Source organism: Danio aesculapii, chromosome 24 (assembly GCF_903798145.1).
Source record: "Danio aesculapii chromosome 24, fDanAes4.1, whole genome shotgun sequence".
In the NCBI taxonomy this organism is placed as follows: Eukaryota; Metazoa; Chordata; class Actinopteri; order Cypriniformes; family Danionidae; genus Danio; species Danio aesculapii.
Genome location: NC_079458.1, coordinates 16036945 through 16058318, shown reverse-complemented (window position 1 = coordinate 16058318; position 21374 = coordinate 16036945). Strand labels below are relative to the sequence as shown.

The 21374-nt window shown below is 36.5% G+C and overlaps 2 protein-coding genes across 2 annotated transcripts; one reads left to right on the top strand and one right to left on the bottom strand.

Annotated features, from left to right (window-relative positions):
* Positions 1-7739: 7739 nt before the first annotated feature.
* On the bottom strand, positions 7740-17564 carry chrnd (cholinergic receptor, nicotinic, delta (muscle)). The gene is made up of 12 exons (XM_056450154.1): positions 17236-17564; positions 16627-16772; positions 16124-16168; positions 14301-14407; positions 14046-14201; positions 13506-13615; positions 13235-13435; positions 12977-13088; positions 11889-12003; positions 10296-10506; positions 10093-10211; positions 7740-8091 (listed from the first exon to the last, which is right to left on the bottom strand). Exons 1-12 carry the CDS (start codon positions 17285-17287, stop codon positions 7909-7911), a joined length of 1557 nt encoding a protein of 518 aa, XP_056306129.1. The 5' UTR covers positions 17288-17564; the 3' UTR covers positions 7740-7908.
* A 1109-nt stretch (positions 17565-18673) lies between these two features.
* Positions 18674-20936, top strand: camk2n2 (calcium/calmodulin-dependent protein kinase II inhibitor 2). Its single transcript, XM_056450155.1, has 2 exons — positions 18674-19068; positions 19598-20936. The coding sequence occupies exons 1-2, from the start codon at positions 18900-18902 to the stop codon at positions 19666-19668; spliced, it is 240 nt and encodes a 79-aa protein (XP_056306130.1). The 5' UTR covers positions 18674-18899; the 3' UTR covers positions 19669-20936.
* The last annotated feature ends 438 nt before the right edge of the window (positions 20937-21374 follow it).

Below are 21374 nucleotides of genomic sequence, written 5' to 3'. Positions count from 1 at the left end.
ATTCTTTTGCAGCACAGTTCAGCTCAGGGGCTATTTTAGCGCCTGATTTCATATTTGTCCCCTAAATGTGCTCTTTTAGAACAACTGTGTGTGGAGACACAACTGCTTTTGAAACTGATCTTTGTCTTCACATGACATTTTAGTTTTATTCAACAGATTTGGAGTTGTGCGCCCCCCTTTGGCCACCCAGAGACATGAGAGATCGATAGACATTTATAGTAGCATAAAGCAAAACAAAAAGTATTGATATCACTGTTATATGTTAAATTTGCACTGTCAGGTTTAAAAACACATGCTACTAACAAATACTGTATATGTCTGGCAATAATCACATGCTTTATATGGATATAGTTTTCCAGAAAATCAAAGCTTGTCCTTTGTACTGACTCTGAGACAAGCACTATGAAAAGCTGGGAAAACTCTGCTTCCCATGGGGCGAGGGAACGTCAGATAGAAAGATTCTGTCAGTGCTTCTTCCTTATGCTGTTTTTGCTGTGCAAACAGGGTGGTAAACAAACACCTCCAGATGGATGGAGCGATCGGCTTCAGAACGCATTGCTGCTTTTGAGTGGGAGGCACTAGTTTTTGTTTTTTTCCTGCCAGCCTAGATGTTTTGGAGATGTTAAATTTATTCCCCCATCCATGCTGCTCCTACTCTTCTAGAATGGCAAAAAAAAGAAAGCGTGTGCTGTTTTGGAAAATGAAGTGGGTTAGCAGTGCTGTCTGACAGCTGCCACACGACTCCTTACCATAATAAACACAGCTGGGTGGAATATGTTTGTGTGGCACCAAGATACCTGTGTGTGTCCTGAGAACAAGCTGAGAGGTTTGAGAGTGCATGTCTTTTTGCCATTCTGAAAGAGTTTCCTTTGGAATGATTGATGTTGTTAGAGGAATAGAAGATAGAAGCTCCATCGGCATCTCCAACATGCTGTCTACTCACAAAGTTTTTCCACTGGTTGTACACAACAAACAAAAATCAAATCACATATAGGCCTACAATCGTGCTATTATGATTTGGATGCCACATTATTCTATAGTGATGGATGTTTGGAACACAAAACCAGCCTTATGTTGCAGTGGCAATAACCAAAAATACATTGAATGAATAAGTCATTGTACAGCAATGTGATTTTTAAAATATCTTGTTTTTTAACACTCAGATTTTAGATTTTCACATTGTGTGTTGGCTAATATGGTCCTATCCTAACAAACCATATATCAATGTAAAGTTATTTATTCAGCTTTCAAATCACATGTAAATCTCAATTTTCAATTTTAACACATATGACTGGTTTTGTGACCCAGGGTCATAAGTGTGTGTGTGTGTGTTTTCTGTCTGTGTGTGTACTGTATATACAGAGCATTCGGAAAGTATTCATAGCGCTTCACTTTTCCACATTTTTTTATGTTACAGTCTTTTTCCAAAATGGATTACATTCATTTATTTCCTCCAAATTCTACACACAATACCTCGTAAAGATTTTTGAAAGAACTTGCAAATTTATTAAAAATAAAAAACCTGAAAAATCACATGTACATCAGTATTCACAGCCTTTGCCGTGAAGCTCTAAATTGAGCTCAGGTACATTCTGTTTCCACTGATCATTCTTGAGATGTTTCAGCAGCTTAATTGGAGTTCACCTGTGGTAAATTCAGCTGATAAGGCATGATTTGGAAAGGCATACACCTGTCTATATAAGGTCCCAGAGTTGACATTGCATGTCAAAGCACAAGCCAAGCATGAAGACAAAGGAATTGTCTATAGACCTCTGAGACAGGCTTGTCCTGAGGCACAAGGCTAGGGAAGGCTGCTGCTCTGAAAGTTTCAATGAGCACAGTGGCGTCCATCATCTGTGGGTGGAAGATGTTTGGAACCACCAGGACTCTTCCGAAAGCTGGCCAGCCATTTAAGGTGAGTGATCAGGGGAGAAGGGCCTTAGTCAGGGAGGTGATCAATAACCCGATGGTCACACTGTCTAAGCTTCAGCGTTCTTCTGTGGAGAAAGGAGAACCTTACAGAAGGACAACCATCTGTGCAGCAATCCACCAATCAGGTCTGTTTGGTACAGTGGCCAGACAGAAACCACTCCCTGCCTGGAATTTGCCAAAAGATGTCTGAAGGAGTCTAAGACCATAAGAAACAAAATTCTCTGGTCTGATGAGACTAAAATTGAACTCTCTGGAGTGAATGCCAGGCCTTAGGTTTGAAGATAACCAGGCACCGCTCATCACCACGCTAGAATACCATCCCCACAGTGAAGCATGGTGGTGGCAGCATCATGCTGTGGGGATGTTTTTCAGCAGCAGGAACTGGAAGACTAGTCAGGATAGAGGGAAAGATGAATGCAGCAATGTACAGAGACATCCTGAATGAAAACCTGCTTCAGAGTGCTCTTGACCTCAGACTGGGTCGACGGTTTATCTTCCAGCAGGACAATGATCCAAAGCACACCGCCAAAAATATCAATAGAGTGGCTTCACAACAACTCTGTGAATGTCCGAGTGACATCAATTGTTGGTTAATTGAATATGATGCTTGTGGCATCATAATCAAAAAGACTTAAGGCTGTAATTGCTGCCAAAGGTGCATCAACAAGGTATTGAGCAAAGGCTGTGAATACTGTTGTACAAGTGATTTTTTAAGGTTTTTTATTGCAACAATTTCAAAAAATCTTTTTTCACATTGTCATTATGGGGTATTGTGTGTAGAATTTTGAGGAAATAAATGAATTTAATACATTTTTGATTAAGGCTGTAACATAACAAAATGTGGAAAAAGTAAAGCACTATCAATACTTTTCGGATGCGTTGTATCTGAGTATTGTTACTGACCCTGTCCATCCCTTTATGACATCGGTGTACCCATCTTCTAATGACTACTTCCAGCAGGATAAGAATTATCTCAGACTGGTTTCTTGAACATGACAATGAGTTTACTGTACTCAAACGGCCTCCACAGTCAACACAGCTCAATCCAATAGAGCACCTTTGGGATGTGGTGGAACGGGAGACTGAAGCAAAAAGGCAAAAGGGGTCCAAGCCGGTACTAGTCAGGTGTACCTAAAAAGTGGCCGGTGAGTGTATATGTATTTAGTAGTGCTTGTTATAAATTATCTATCTGCGCACTGTGAAAATCATAAACTTCTCTTCCCCTTCAAAACAACATTTTTGGTCACATGAAATGCCTTTAATGGCGTGTCTGGTTTCTGCTCTACCTTCATCCATTCGTCAATCTTTTTTCATTTAGTTAGCAACATCCATCTTCCAACAATCCAATCAGTTCCCAAAGGACAAAATCATGCAACTAGCTAACCAGCATCAAAACCTTACTACCATCTTATGCTTCTATTTCCGCAAAGGTAGGACAATTTTGTTATCAATGTTAAGAACACTTTATGGGATGAAACATTTCACGGATGTTGAATGTTCTTCATGGAAATGTCAATCCCAATAAAAAATTTGTTTTAAATAGTTTAATGGGAAAACTTTTTTAACATTGTTGCTAGACAAGGGATCATTTGTAAATATGTTCTACATTTTAAAAAAATCTAATAAATGTGCACAATCAGGCTCCCAAAACAGTTTTTAGTGAAAGGAGTTTGTAAATGTCTTTATCTAAATGTACTATTAATGGTAGTGTCCTACATCAGCTGCTACTCAACCAAAGACTGACGAATCGCTTTGGTTCACTGGTCACAAGGCCTGCTTGACATGGCATATTGAAGCTATCGGTCTCTCTGGTCAGAGCTTTCTCTCTCTTTCTCTAACAATAATAGCATAACTGCTCTGCTGATGGATGGCCGTTTCCACAAAGCTAAACAAACACTTTCCAATAGAGTGATTGCAGGCCATTAAGCCATTCTATCAAGACCAATGGGCAAATGTCTAGAGAATCTGGAGTCCCTGTGGTGGGGATATAGATCCCATTCTTCAGCCCCTCACCATCAACAACTCCGAATTAATCTCCAGTTTAGATTTCAGATCCAATCTCAAGGTCAATTTGTGTGGAGCACAGTAAAAAGGTTTTTAGGAGTCGATCGATCAGCGTTACTACCAGCTTCCATATCATCAGACACGACAGAGCGCCGAGTTATTTTCACTTAATAACTCACGGCATGTGGACTATTAATTATTTATTCCACAACTTCAGTGAGGTTTGAGCTGGAGGGAAAGGCCTTCGACTGTAATGGCGGGAAAATCCTCATTTCATCTAAATGGGGCAAAGACACTCTAGAGACGACAGCATGGCCTCCTATCTGAGGCTTGGTCTTTTTTGCAGGCTCTTTTAAAAAGATAATGAACACCAGAGTTTATTAAGGACTCCAGGCTGCAGCTTACATAAATGACAAAATTGTGTGATGATAAGGAAGCAGTGCTAATTTTGTGACGAGGTATTACGTTTTTTTCCTAAGGTAACATTTGCATGACAAATCAAAATAAATAAACAAAAAAATTAAATAAGGTAAAGTTTTATGCACTTTTTTTTGCTGTAAATATACTTGACAACAGCATGAATATTGAAATTAAAAGTTCATTAAAAAAGTTATTGTCTTCATGTAATCTACAAAAATCTAATTTTGTGAAAACAGGAATGTTGGTATTAAATCTATCCTGAGACATACATACACTGTGACTGTGAGTTTATTACTTACCTTTTGTTGTTCGCTTTTGGCTAATAGAACATTTTGACACAGAAACGAATGTATGAAGTATTTGACAACCAACCATAGACTGTAAAATATACAACCAACTTAACAATGGTGGAACTAAAGGACGTTACATGTGCAAGTTTCTTTTTAAAATTACATCGCCATCTATTGGCCTGGCATGTTTGGGGGTTTTGTTTTGGTTTTGTGGATTGGTGTGTACAGGGACAAAGTTCTCGTCTGAAGGTGAAACTTTTATATTTTAAGTAGCTTGTATCTTTTGTAATAACAATAAATATTTAATAAATATAATAATAAATATTTTATATTGATTTAAAACAAATATTGCAAATTTTCTTTTGGGTCTATAATGTATGCATTTCTGTAAAAAAAATAATTATCCCCTGCTGAGAAAAAAACAGGCTAAGCTGCTTGGCTGGTTTTAGCTGATTGACCAGCCTTGTTTTAGAGTGTCTGATCAGGCTGGAAAATGACAAGCTAAAACCAGCTTGACCAGTGTAACGGAGGCCAGCTAGTAAATGCTGTGCAGGTAAATCTCACTCCTCTGACCTCTAAAGGTTCACATTGGTGACCTGGATGGCAGTGAGGTTTAGAGGGGTGAGTGTAACGGAGGCCAGCTAGTAAGTGCTGTGCTGGTAAACCTCACTCCTCTGACCTCTAAAGGTACTCTAGTGACAGCCGCTAGAGACCATGGTCTTTAGCCTCCTTGGTAGAGCAACTGACTCCCATGTGGAAGGTCGCCGGTTCGATACCAGCTCGAAGCCGGTTTGGGTGGTGTTGAACCGGTGGAGTTACACCAACCTAGTTTAAGCTGGACAAAGTTGGTTTTGGCTGGGCTCCCAGCCTGGCTGGCTGGTCAAGCTGGTTTTAGCTGGTCATCTCCCAGCCTGACCAGCTAAGACTAGGCTGGAAATAGCTGAAAACCAGCCTTGAAATGGCTATAACCCCTCTAAAACAGACTGCTTGACCAGCTTAGGCTTAGTAGGGCGATTATATGTATACTCCGATTGACCTATAACAGTTTCTATTGCCATTTTGTGAAATGTTTCTTTATTGATTACCCTGAAAATACAACCAAAAAGTGTCTATTGTAAAGAGTTTTTTACAAAATGGACATGTTTATTTGGTAACACTTTATTTTGATGGTCCATATGAGTATTAGTAGGCTGTCTGCTTAATATCTGTTGATACTGCTCCTTCAACAGATATTTAACTGACTATAAGTACACTATAAGTACAAGACCAAGTACATGTCAACTTACACTAAACTTTACCCTAACCCCAACCTAACAGTCTACTTATAATCTTATGAAAATTAGTTTGCATGTAGATGCAATGTTACTTCATTTCAACAAACGGACATCAAAATAAAGTGTGACCGTTTATTTTAATCATATCTTCAGTTTGCACAATTTAAACAGCAGGATCTCTATTGTTGTGTACATTCATAGAACATGTCAGTTGCACAAAAGGTCATTTAGATTGTTCAAATATTTTTAACACTAACAAAAAAGTTTTGTTTTCATCTTATGAATACAGATGGTTCTTCAATGGCAGGGGTATCCAAACTCGATCCTGGAGTGCCGGTGTCCTGCAGAGTTTAGCTCCAACTTCCTTTAACACACCTGCCTGGAAGTAGCACACCTACACTGTACAAAATCCTGGTTGCCTTACATTTTTAAGCTGAATCAAATTAAACCTATGAGTCCATTGAACTTATATATAGTTAAACTGACTTAAAACAGCTTGAGGCTAAAACAGCTTAAGCCAGAAGTGAGGTTGGGCACCCCGTTCATGGCATCACTGAGAAAACCTCTTTTAAGAAAAGTATTTATATATGAGTACCCTAAATTAGCTTAATAGGGGAAGAAAAATGGTCCAAAAATCTCACTTTCACTAGACTCACTTTAAAGTAGGAAAAGTCGGATTTTCTGACAGGAGCGAGTAAGTAGTACACCCTAGCAACCACATACAGTAGCAACACCAAGGCAACCACACAAAACATTTGCATGGGTCAGTTCCAGTCTCTATTGGCTGTGTCTCCTTGCATTCTCGTTTCCGCCATCAAAGATTAATGTACTGTAATAACAGGATGTGGTTTAGACCTAAAGGTTGAATCAATCAACTGCGGTCTCTAACAATTTGCATAATCAAACATCTATATTTTTCACTCCAGTCGCTTCTCTCCTATCCCTGTGGTGCTGTATAATATCTTCTCAAGCACTTCAACAACTAAACAGCGTTAATTATGAAGGGTTGGACGCTGATGAACAGATTCAGAGTGCAATACTATACCCTAGCGGTGAGACACCTGCAGTGCAGTTTTTCTGATTTATTTACACAGCTGAAGACAAAATTATTAGACCTCCTGTGATTTTTGTTTTCTTTTTCAAATATTTCCCAAATTATATTTAACAGAGCAAAGAATTCTTCACAGTATTTCTGATAATATTTTTTCTTCTGGAGAAAGTCTTATTTGTTTTATTTCGCTTGAATAAAATCAGTTTTTATAAAAAAAAAAAACAATTTTAAGGTCAATATTATTAACCCCTTAAGCAATATATATATATATATATATATATATATATATATATATATATATATATATATATATATATATATATATATATATATATATATATATATATATATATATATTGATTGTCTACTGAACAAACCATCATTATACAAATTATTTGAAGGTATTAAAATAAGTTATGTTCAGAAATGTGTTGGAAAAAGTCTTTTCGTTAAACAGAAATAGGGGGGGGGGGGAATATACAGGAAGGCTAATAATTCAGGAGGGCTTATAATTCTGACTTCAACTGTATAATCGCATAACAGACAAGCACCTTCAAGTTGGTTTGTGAGCTGAGCTATTTATAACTCTATATTTATCACTTAAAGCCATTGGTTGTATTTCCCTCTCATGTCCAGGATCTTCTCGATGGATATGTCCTGTGAGATTGTTCTGCAATAACAACACAGCAAATAAAACTGAGGGAAAAAAACATATCTATTCTTGATTGTTTATCTCCCTCAAACAACAATTACACCCAGGAGGAAAAGGAAGGCAATATTACTTTATTGCCTCTTCTCACAGCACACTTATTAAACATACGTACATAATATTAGTAATCAAGCCTGCATAAACAGCACAAATGGAGGATAATTCATATTCATGCTTTATATTGCTGTCGGAATATGCTTTATGCTATTTCTGTGTTATTATGAAATGTCACAAATAGCGCCTGTTTTCTTCAGTATAGGAGAAGGGGTCTCCCTGGAAAGGCAACGCTGGTGGCTGATTGTAATTGGCCATCAGGAAGATGCAAATGGTTCCTATCATCATAACTGGAGTGACCACGTAGAAGCAGAGTCTGTCCACAGTCCTGGCAATCCCGCTCCAGTTGTCCTTTTCCTGAGTAAGAGTGCGTATGGATTATAATTTTAGCTTGTGGTAATACTTTTAAATAAACATTGCACAAGATACAAGATACAATGCATTAATGTACATATACAGTTGAAGTCAAAATTATTAGCCCTTCTAATAATGTAATAATTAATAATTTCTAATGATTTAGATTTATTTTTATTTTATTATATTTCTCTAATGCTGTTTAAAGTGGATATTTCAACACAACTTATTTCTATAAACCATTTTCTTCCCTCTTTCTGTAGCCATTCGGAAAAAAAGGGGGGTGGGGGGCTATTAAAATTGTTAATAAAAAAAAAAACATTTATTTCTGCCATACTAAAAGTAATAAGACTTTCTCCTGAAGAAAAAAATATATAGTAAATGCAGTGGGAAAAAATCCTTAATTCCTTAAATATCACTTGGAAATCATTTGAAAACGAATAAAAAAAACTCACAGGAGGGATAAAAATGTCTTGTGCATAAACTCAATGTGTAATGTGCATACACTCACCAGACTGTTTATTACATACAACTATCCAACTGCTTGTTAACGCAATTTTCCAATCAGCCAATCACATGGCAGCAACTCAATACATTTAGGCATGTAGACATGGTCAAGATGATCTGCTGCAGTTCAAACCGTGCATCAGAATGGGGAAGAAAGGTGATTTAAGTGACTTTGAATTTGGCATGTTTGCTGGCTGGACTGAGTATTTCAGAAACTGCTGATCTACTGGGATTTTCACGCACAACCATTTCTAGGGTTTACAGAGAATAGTCAAAAAAAGAGAAAATGTCCAGTGAGCGACAGTTCTGTGGGCGCAAATGCTTGTTGATGCCAGAGGTCAGAGGGGAATGGCCTGACTGGTTCGAGCTGATAGAACGGCAACAGTCACTCAAATAACTACTCATTACACTCGTTAGGTAGGCAGAAGAGCAACCCCTGAACGCACAACACGTCGAGCCTTGAGGCGGATGGGCTACAGTAGCAGAAGACCACACTGGGTGCCACTCCTGTCAGCTAAGAACAGGAAACTGAGGCTACAATTCTTGCAGGCTCACCAATATTGGACAATAGAAAATTAGAAAAACATTGCCTTGTTTGATGAGTTTTTCGATTTCTGCTGCGACATTCGGATGGTAGAAAATTTGGCATCAACAACATTAAAGCATGGATCCATGCTGCCTTGAATCAATGGTTCAGGCTGGTGGTGGTGTAATGGTGGTGTAATGATGTTTCTTGGCACACTTTGGGCCCTTTAGTGCCAATTGAGCATCGTGTCAACACCACAGTCTGTGTACCCATCTTCAGATGGCTACGTCCAGCAGAGTAATACATCATGTCATAAAGCACAAATCATCTCAGACTGGTTTCTTGAACATGACAATGAGTTCACTGTACTCCAATGGCCTCCACAGTCACCAGATCTCAATCTAATAGAGCACCTTTGGGATGTGGTGGAATGGAAGATTCGCATTATGGATGTGCAGCTGACAAATCTGCAGCAACTGCGCGATGCTATCATGTCAATATGGACCAAAATCTCTGAGGAACATTTCCAGTATCTTGTTGAATCTATGCCACCAAGGATTAAGGCAGTTCTAAAGGCAAAGGGGGATCCAACCCAGTACTAGTAAGGTGTACCTAATAAAGTGGCCGGTGAGTGTATATAAAAAAATATACATGTCTATAGTATAATATATATTTCAATTAAATTTACATTTCAATATTTTAATACATTTATGAAATTTCTACTCTTTATATAGAGAGAACAATATACTTTATATTTAAAACATACAATACAATTATACAATAAGTAATCATTAAAAGATATGAATTAAATATGAAATATATCAATCATCTAATAAATATGTTGACTGATATTTATATTATGTCTTCTTGCTATAAAAAAATTATTTCATTAATTATTTCAGGTCTTTATAAGGCTAAAATAGTGAATAATCTCCAGTGAGGTGTTTTACCAAATTCAATTGTCTCCTTACCTCATTATAGTCATTTTTGTCGTGCATGTGCTTAACAATGTAATTGGCTCCTTCTACAGCTGGCTTCATCTCATTGTACAGCTGTTCCGACACCTCGGAGTCATTACTGGATGTGTACGCTGTGGAGAATGAACACGTTTAATGGCGCAGTGTGATAACACTTGAACACACTCAAACACTGAGCATCATAATGTGAGACTGACTGGCTTTAGGAGTGGGACGAGCGGCCAAACCATGCCTCTCCGACTGCTTCTCGAACATCAGCTCGCTGCGGGATTTAACACTGTAATACTCCTCAGCCTGGGCGATGTATCCCAATGAGCTGGAGCGCCGGGGCAGCGCCGATTCTGGGCTGGGTTGGTCTTCGGCTGGAAGGGACATGTGCAGGAGACGAGGAAGACGCTCCAAAAAGAACTGCAGCAGACAAGATAAATAAAAACATCTTATGTATAGTATTGTATAGTATAGTAAGGCTCTTTTGCACAATATATCAAAAAGAAAAAGAAGCAGTTTTTGGTTTGATGATAAGTTTCACATAAATACCACAATTGATAAGTTTGATTAAATTAATTATAATCATAAATAATTATAAACACAACAGCACGTAACACATTGAATTAAATAAGAAATGATGAAGTAGAAGCACTGAAATAGTGTTTTCATTGGAACGTTTACTCTGAAAATGGTGATATTGGCTCAAATGTTGATATTTAATTTGTACAATTGTACTAACATATTGTCAAACTGTCAAAAGGGTAACATTTACATGGATCTACAAATGCCAAAAACAGTGTGATATGGTTGCCAGGCCACACCTTAAAGAAAAAATCTTACTTTTTATACACTTTCAGTCCAAATATGTAAATATTCTTAAATCAAAAAGCATTTTCTAAACAAGTATCATTTTTTTTTGTTTTCAGAAATAAAAGTAAGGTATTTCACTTGTTTTAAGGACAAACTCACTTAATTCTGACAACTTATTTCTGAAAACAAAAGATTATTTTTTACTTGTCTAGAAAATACATCTTGATTTAATATTTCTTAGATTTTTGGACTAGAAACAAGACAAAAACTCTTAAGTGATTGTTTTTTTGCAGAAAAACAGTAGTTGTGACTTTGTAATGAAACACTATGCACCTTTGCCATTGCTAAACATGAATTATTTACTTACTAGCAAACGGTTACCAGCAATACCCGCTTCGACTGTTATCACCTGATTGAATGGCTGCTATCAGTGGTTATCAGCTGATAGATATGGGTCAGTAGGGGCCTTCTGCGCCTACTTGTTATCATCCATCCACATGGTTAATCAGCTATACTACAAGAGAAGACTCCAGATTCAGATCTGTTTTACATTACTGTGATGGTTGGATTTAGGGTTGGGGTATTGGTAGACGTTAATAAAATACAATTAATGGAAAATTTTATAAATATTATAAATAATTTGGCCGCAGTAACCATCAGCTGTATGTGATATATAGTATGTGGATTGGTAATAGCCTTCTGAGTCTACCAGTAGGCACAGAAGGCCCCTACTGGCCCATATCTATTAGCTAATAATCATAAATAACGCCCATTCAATAGAGTAATAACATTCAATCAACTGGATTTTCATGCTTAATTTAACTTTTTAATGTGTTTTGTTTTTCATTCATTTATACAAAATATTGTAGACTTTTAATATTGGACACATATATTTTAATGTATCTACCATTTAACACCATCATTAAAATGCAATGTTTTCCTACTGCGATGACTGGTGCAAAGTTTTTTTTACAAACAAAAGAGAGTCTGACCTCTTTGGTCCATTCTGTCATGATGTGTGTGCTGGGCGTCCGAAAATGCAGGTTCAACACAATGACGCAATTCAACACCACCACAGTGACCAACACCATGATAAACATCAGATACCTGTCAAATCCAAAAACATTTATTATTACTAATTACTATTTTAACAACAACTTTTAACAACTTTTCTAACAAAATTTAGTCTTCTCATTTTATGATTACAGACCGTATGAGCAACATTCGCATGGATATATATGTATATATATATATCCATATATATATATATATATATATGATTTAATTATATAAAAACAGTACCACATTATTTGATTTGACAAAATAGTTTTTCCCCATTGGTTTATCCTGTTTCTCCTCCCTTTTTATTCATTCATTTATTTATTTATTATTATTTCATTCATTTATTTTTATCTACTGTGTGTATGTTTTACTTTAGTTCAACTGTTGCTTAGTTTTGATGTATTATGTATCTGTGTTATAAACTTTTGAAAAAGCAAAATAAAAAATATATCGTTCGAAAATATATATGATTAATATCACACTGGGCGACAGGGTGGCTCAGTGGTTAGTACTGTCACCGCAGAGCAAGAAGGTCGCTGATTTTCTCTGGGTGCTCTGGTTTCCCCCACAGTCCAAAGACATGCATGTATAAGTGAACTGAGTAAAGAAAATTGGTCTTAGGGCATGTGTGTGTGAATGTGAGAGTGTATGGGAGTTTCTTAGTACTGGGTTGTGGCTGTAAGAGGATCCACTGTGTAAAACATATGCCGGAATAGTTGGCGGTTAAATAAGGGACCTGATAAATAAGGGATTAAGCTATAGGAAAATGAATGAATGAATAAATAATATTACACTGCGATACTGTGATTTACTACAGCAAGTATCACAGCAGTGCTGATTGACAGCAATATTGCAGTGCTACTCTTGTGATATTGCATTTATACAACAATTTGACGACATAATTGTGTACATAAAAAATAAAATTAACCACAGAGGGTCTAAAACTTGTCAAATATTGCACAGCTGTCAGCCAATCAGATTAAAAACTTGCAAGAACTTAAATAATATTGCAGCATACTTGACAATTAAAGGAACAGCCATAGACGTCTCAGGCAGACGCTGTGAAATCAGCAGCAGAAACACAGACTGAGCCAGAAGCACAGAGATGGACAATGTCATCTTCTCTCCACCTGAAAGAGGACAAAAAAAGTTACAGCATATCTTTGTGACACATTCATTCTAACACAAAAGTACTGCTTCTTTTTCTCAGCAGTCTTTAATGATTCTTCAGTATAATCTAAAAGCTTTAAAATGCAATAAATGGAGGACCACTTACTGTCAGCAGGCAGGTAATAGACTAGCGAGGCCAAGAAAGAGATGAGCACACAGGGAATGATTATGTTGACGATGTAGAACAGCGGTTTACGCTTAATGATGAGGTAAAAGGTGATATCCTGGTGCTTGTTGCTTTCCTTCGGGATGCTTTTATAAATGTTCCTCCTGGCAGGCTTGTGGACGATTTCCCACTCACCATTTTCTGCAGAAATAAATAAATCTTATAGTAGGATGATATGAAAGAAATAGAAAATCCTCATGTCAGAGCTCACCTGTGAATCCTTCAGGATCAATGATGATCCACTCCACCTTGTAGTACGTTGTATTTTCCTGCTCCATTTTCAGATTTAAGCTAATCTCTTTAGCGTTGTAAGTTAATGAGCTAAAAGAAATAGATGATAAATTATGGGGCTCATATAAGGCAACGAATGCACAATGTAATTCATCCAACAGGTAAGTTCACCCAAAAATGAAATAAATAGTAAGATATAGTAAAATAAATAGTCAATTATTGATAAAATATCTCATATCTCATCATCAGATTTCACGTTTTTATGTGTTTCTTTCTTCTGTTGAACACAAAGTAAGATATTTTGAAAAATGCTGGAAACCTGTAACCATTGACCTTCATAGTATTTGATTTTTCTACTATGTAAGTCAATTGTTACAGGTTTTCAGCATTCTTCAAAATATCTTCTTTAGTGTTTAACAAAATACATTTTAAAAACTATAGTGATTTGGAAACACTTGCGGGTAAATAATGAGTAAATTTTCATTTTTGGGTGAACTATCCCTTTAATGTGGAAAGGTACCTGAACTTTAGTGAGCAGTTCTGCCAATCAAAAGGAAAGTAGTTGACATTTATAGAGCAGGAGCTCCGAAATATAGCTGGAGGCAACCAGTACATATCTCCACTGGAATAAATCAGCACATTACAGTAATAGGCCACCTGGAACTGGGCATCGTTGCTGTTTAAAAGAAACAAAAACGTCAAAAATCATTGTACCTGAACTTCTTTCATTATAAAATAAATGTATAATTAATCAAAGAATGGTACAGTAGCATACTTGTTTTCAAGAACAATTTCTGGTAACCACACCATACTTGGTGGTAGACGCAGGACAGGAATGTCATACTCTGATTCATTCCAGGTAAGCCTATGATCTTTCCAGCCCTTAAACACACACACACATTGAAGTACTGTAAATATGCATTAAATGTACAGTGGGGATCAAAGGATTAGGGCATCCCAGATAAAAAAAAATTGTATTAATGTGCATAAAGAAGGCAAGGAAAGATGGAAAAATCTCCAAAAGGCATCAAATTACAGATTAGACGTTCTTATAATATGTCAAAAAAGTTAGATTTTATTTCCATCATTTACACTTTCAAAATAACAGAAAACAAAAAATGGTGTCTGCAAAAGTTTGGGCACCCTGCAGAGTTTATAGCATGCACTGCCCCCTTTGGAAAGCTGAGACCTGACAGTGTCATGGATTATTCTCAATCATCATCTGGAAAGACCAGATAATGTCAATCTCGAATGTTTTAAATGCCCAGACTCATCTGACCTTGCCCCAACAATCAGCACCATGGGTTCAAATAGTTGAGCTCACAAAGCAGGAGAAGGCTATAAGAAGATAGCAAAGCGTTTTCAGATGCCAATATCCACTGTTCGAAATGTAATTAAGAAACGGCAGTCATCAGGAACAATTGAAGTTAAAGCAAGATCTGGAAGACCAAGAAAAATATCAGACAGAACAGCTCGCAGGATTGTGAGAAAAGCAAGTCAAAACCCACGTTTGACTGCACGATCCCTCCAGAAAGATCTGGCAGACACTGGGACTGTGGTACACTATTCCACTATAAAGAGATACTTGTACAAATATGGCCTTCAAGGAAGAGTTGTCAGAAGAAAACCTCTTCTACGTCCTCACCACAAAAATCAGCGTTTGAACTTTGCAAATGAACATATAGACAAGCCTGATGCATTTCGGAAAAAGTTTTGTGGGCCGGAATGAGCAAAGGTGTGATTGGAGAAGAAAGGGCACAGAATTTAATGAAAAGAACTTCTGTCCAACTGGAACATTTCACGAGTAGAAGGAAAAATGGATTCAATAAAATTTCAGCAAATTTTGGATGGTAACTTGATGCAATCTGTGAAAAAGCTGAAGTTAAAGAGAGGATGGCTTCTACAATTGGATAGTGATCCTAAACACACCTCAAAATCCACAGTGGATTACACCAAGAGGTGTAAACTGAAGGTTTTGCCATGGACTTCACAATCTCCTGACCTCAACATAATTGAAAATCTATGGATAGACCTTAAAAGAGCACAGCGTGACAGATATCCCAGAAATCTCAAAGAACTGGAAGACTTTTGTAAGGAAGAATGGGCAAAGATACCTCAAACAAGAATTGAAAGACTCTCAGCTGGCTACAAAAAGCATTTACAAGCTGTGATACTTGCCAAAGGGGGCAGTACAAGATATTAACTCTGCAGGGTGCCCAAACTTTTGCAGACGCCATTTTTTTTGTTTTCTGTTATTTTGAAAGTGTAAATGATGGAAATAAAATCTAACTTTTTTGGCATATTATAAGAATGTCTAATCTGTAATTTGATGCATTTTGGAGATTTTTCCATCTTTCCTTGGCTTCTTTATGCACATTAATACAATTTTTTACCTGGAGTGCCCAAACTTTCGATCCCCACTGAATGTATCAGTGAAAGTTAGGATGTTCCATTTTGGTGTTTGCACTACATTACATTTTCAAAGGCAATTTTATATATACAGAAATCATATTATGTGTCAGAAATCATGGTTAATGTGTCAGTTATTATTCATTTTATGATTAACATAATATGTAGCAATTAAAATAGTTTACTTACATGCTCCATCCACACATTTGTAAGCAATGTTTCATCAACTTCTTTCTGTCATGGAAAAACTATTTTGTTAGAATGGTAACAACTGTATCTGCACAATTTTGCAGTAGTAAAAGAGTAAATACTAATATTTCTTGCTTTTAAAGAGATACTTCACCCAAACCTGAAATTCTGTCAGCATTTACTAACTCTTTACTTGTTCCAAAAACTGTTTGATTTTCTTACTTTTCTCTGTTGAACTCAAAAGAAGATATTTTCTAAAAAGCTAGAAACCGGTAACCATTGACTTCCATAGTATTTGTTTTTCCTACTATAAAAGTCAATAATTATGGGTTTTTTCAGCTTTCTTCAAAATATTTTCTTTAGCGTTCAACAGAGGAAACAAACTCGTAAGGGTTTGGAACCACTTGAGAGTGATTAAATAGTGAGTAAATTTAAATTTTGGGGTGAATTATCCCTTTAATATCTCTCTTTATCTCTCTACATTAGCAATATTAAGCACTCACCAAGGAAATGAGATTAGAAAGTGTCAGAGCCAGGTAAATATCTACAGTTTCATCTTTATTTTGGACCGGCCGAAGCTCTTTGTTGTAGCCACGCTCCTTAAAAAGATAATTGATGAGGCGCTCCTCTTCGTTCCGGCCACAACATTCTGCAAAACACACTGCAAGTCAGAACTATTTCAAGATCTACTACTGGTATACCCTAATTTTTCACACAAAAATGTCTTCAACAGTAAGTTATTGTTACAAATACAGATATACAGTACAAATACATAGATGTAATACTCCTAGAAAACTATTTCACAATCATTATAAAAAAATTGTAATAATGATCATCTTCTGATTGAGTATTTTACATAAAATATTATGTAAAACTGATATAATTTATTCATATTTGCTTCCAAACACATTTCAAATATATAAATAAGACACATAAGCTCTAATTTTAAATTGATTTTAATTATATTTTAAATAAATTTAAATTGATTTAAAGACAAATCCTAGAACTCGCCATACAGCCATTGTTTTAATCTATAAGCACAACAGAACAAAAGCTGACATACAGCAGGACATAAAACCCTAAATTTTAAACATTAATTTAACTTGTCCTACCTTGAAAAATGAAGCAAAGCAAGGACGCCGTCAACAGAACGGTTCTCATCATGGCCTGCCGTTGTATGACTTCCTATCTCTGTTATTGCTGTGCCAGCCCAGCTTTTCCCTTGACTGACATAGACAGGTGTGGAATCAATCCAGAGAAGAAAAAAAACACACACATAATCTCCAGTATGCACTGGCTGCACTACAGGGACAGTAGGGGGTGCTCAAAAAAATTGAGCTGAGGAGCCCAGATTAAGTGAACAAATTAATTAAGAAACATTCAAATTTTCTTCTCAGCACTCGTTCTTATCTAAACCAAGAAGTCGACCCAAACCACTCGTCATCAGCTGTGAGATGCCAATTGCTCCGCTCTCTACTTTTGTTCACTTGGGAGAGTCTAAAAATGGATCAACAACATTCCAGAATTGATCCTAGAGCTGGCACCTGTCACTGAAACAAAATGTGTTTGCACAGATCAAATGTCTTCAAGGCAAAAGTGAGATCTGTTGGAAGCCATCGGCACTGGATATCAACAGTTGGACTGTAGAGAGAGTTGGATTGTTATGTTTCAACACTGTTTTTTTTTTTATATAGACATGAAACATTAATACTGTGCAAGTTCCAGGATGTCTTTGAACAGCCAGCAGAGGGAGACAAAAGATAACTCAAAGTTTTACCAGCAACCAGAATAAAGGATGGCGAATAGCTTTGAACATTTTGCCAATTTAGTCAATATCAAAGTTCTTTTTATTGAAATGTTGGAATTAACACCCCATATATATATATATATATATATATATATATATATATATATATATATATATATATATATATATATATATATGTATATGTATGTATATTTACAAGTATACCATGGCTACTTGTAAATCTGGAATATGTCTATAACAAACAAAAGTTTTGGTACAAATAGAGCCAAAACCAATGATTATTATAGTTAACCCCAAGTCAACAATGGTTTAATTGCCTCTAATCAACAGTTTTGACATATTTTGGTGGTAAAACTGTGGTTATACAATTGGTAATCATTTGATTTGATTAATTTTCGTTTGTTTAGTTTTCTACACCATGGTTAGACAATGTTTAACATCCAAACAATAAATTTACAATTGGTAAGTACATCACCTTTGGCTGTGACTAGCAAAACAATAAACGTGACTAGAAAGAAACCAAACAGAATCACTATTGAAATACAAATTTTAAATAACATATGCTAGACTATATTTGTCGCCTTTCTAGTAATAAAATAGAAAGTGCCATGTACGTGGCAAAACGCCATATTATGGTTACAATTGTAACGCCATTGTTTTTCACTCGCACATCTTTATTTATTTATTTCTCCCCCGTTCCCTCCCACTTCAAACCCGGATGGATGACTTCACTTTTCCGTCTGGGTTTCCTTTATTGTTTCGGGATCTCCCAGCATTTCTCACCAGAGCTTGTCTGGAGCGGACGCATTACTCCTGTCTCTCCGGTACCACTGACGGCTCGGCCAAAGGAGAAGAGCAGCACGACTGGACATCCTGTTAGTTATTCTCCAGACTCTTAGCTGGACTTTATCGCACGACACTGAGGGAAAAAGTAGTCTTTAAAGTAATTATTCATAATAATATTCGTTTTTTCCCTCACCACACTGCTGGGAATTAGAGTATATAGTCATGTCCGAAGTGCTGCCATACAACGAGGGGAAGATGAACGGCTACGGGGCGGACAGTGAAGTCAGTCAGATCTCCTTCAGTTGTCGACTGCAAGACACGAACTCTTTCTTCGGAACATCACAGTCCAAAAGGCCACCCAAACTCGGGCAGATCGGCAGGGCAAAACACGGTAAGCGTCCACATTGAGATAATATTATAACTTATACAAATTACACATCAAAACTGCACTTACTTTATCTAATAAACACGATAGACAGAATATACAATTCGTTAACATTCATAAAACACATAATACTAAACTGCTACATAATACAACAGACGTCAAATATAAGTCAAAATGTAGTCTATAATATGTATATCAAGGGATGAATGTATTGATGAATGTATTGTAGGAATTTTAAATTTACATCCAGGGACCTCTGGAATATTTCAGATTTAACGATTGGTTCCATAAATACACAAATTTTGTAAAATATTTTAAATAATAGATTACAGTAAACACATGCAGTCTTGAATGTGATAGACCCACTGCAATTATATTGCAGCACACTTTTTATTTCCACCTTCAGTATTTGTTTAATATATTCTCTATTAAATATAGTTTTTAAAAGCTGTCAGTATTATAAATAAAATTTCCTCTCTTTGTGCTTACAGTTTAATAAGCACTAATGTAAAAATGTACACCCTTTTCTTTGCAGTGGTCATTGAGGATGACCGAATAGATGAAGTTCTCAAAGGGATGACAGACAAGTCATCTCCCGGCGTGTAAACTTGAACCATTATACCTCGTCAACCTTTTCTTTTAATCACCGGTTTGAAGCACTTGTCGCCTGTGCATGTGAACGAGTGGTGAAGATGATGACGATTCAGTGTACGAGTACAGGACGAAGGATAAAGAGCCGCTCTGGATGATGATGATGATGATGATGGGTTAAAAAGCAAGATTCGAAGCTGCTGGCCACTCTCCAACCAAAACCCATCCTGAACCGCTGCTGTGAAGAAAGCTGCCCAAGATTTCTGCTCATTTAGCCCTTTGTCTTGTAGAAGCTGTGGAACTAACTGTGAGATTTCATCCCGACATCAACAATACAGAAGCCCCCATTCATAGGCGCCTATCACATTTTGAGCTGCTCGTTCAAGGGAGCTGTCCAGATCAGCACCCGATGCACAACTTGACTGTCTTTCCAGAGAAATAAGCTATATTTCTATATTGCATGGAAATGGGATGATGTACGTAATCGAGGGAAGATTGATTACAGGTTTTATTCACTTCCTCCACATCCATTCCATTTTCAATCCTTGACTGATCATATACCCAAAATAGAGCCAACTCAACGCCAGCAAGGAAGATCTGAAGAATGACTAGCAATGATGGGAAAATAAGAAGGAGAATAACTTCTTGTTTGATTTATTGCGTCTTTTCTATGACTTTTTTTTCTGTTCATTTGGCGTCATGTATAGATTAATATACAGTATATGGTTCTCTTTGCATGAACTTTTCTCTTTGTGCCATTGCGGGTGTTTCCACCTCTTTTAAAACCCAGGCACGCTTGTTTTTACCGAAATCAATATTTGTATTTTTTATATACAGTATGAATATTTGTTACTCTGAACGATGTTATCGTCTGATCTTGAATAGTTTATCAGCACTGACAGGGTGTGTTTAGATACAGAGGCATACAACATAATCATAAAAGGACAGACTGAATGTTATTTTGGAGAAGGGGTTTTCTCACATCAGCATTAACTCGCTTTTCATTGCAATAATTGATCATGCCTTTGTTGAAAATGAAATGGTTAGTTATAATTTCAGAGTATGTTCAACAGCACTCTCACTTCGATTACATCAATGTTGTTGTTTGTTTTTTATGATTTGAGTCAATTGTTTATTTACATGTTTTTGTATTCTTTTCGATTGTTAAGTGTATAATTTATTGTGCATGGTGTATAGGGATATTTTTCGAGCTTATAGATAATTTATGAAGCAAAAAATGTACACATGTCTCAGCATTCTATACAAATGAATGAATAAATGAATTCAGAGGATTTGCTTCTTTCATTTTTTTCTTCTTATTTAACATCTAAATCTTTTAAAAATGAGATTATGGACTAGCAAAAACAAACATGAAAAGAAATGTGGATCTAATCTGGTGAAAATGCAGAGTATTTATAAGGGAATGAGACTAACTGATCTGATTTCAAGTGTTGTCAGAAATTAGAGTAAGTGTTGGCTCATCAGTCAGCTGACAGCATGAGAACTAATGAGCAAACAAACAAATAGCTCCCCCAGTCTGCCAACCACACTGTGGTATATACACATGGCCGTGCAAACCTCCAGGATTTAAATGACAAGTCAGGCATCTAAATAACAAGGTGGAAAACCAATGCACCTGCTTGTGAATGCTGCAGTTAATCATATATTGCTGATTATTATTACAGCTTTGTGCAAAGCCTGTTTCTGATTGGTCAGTTGTG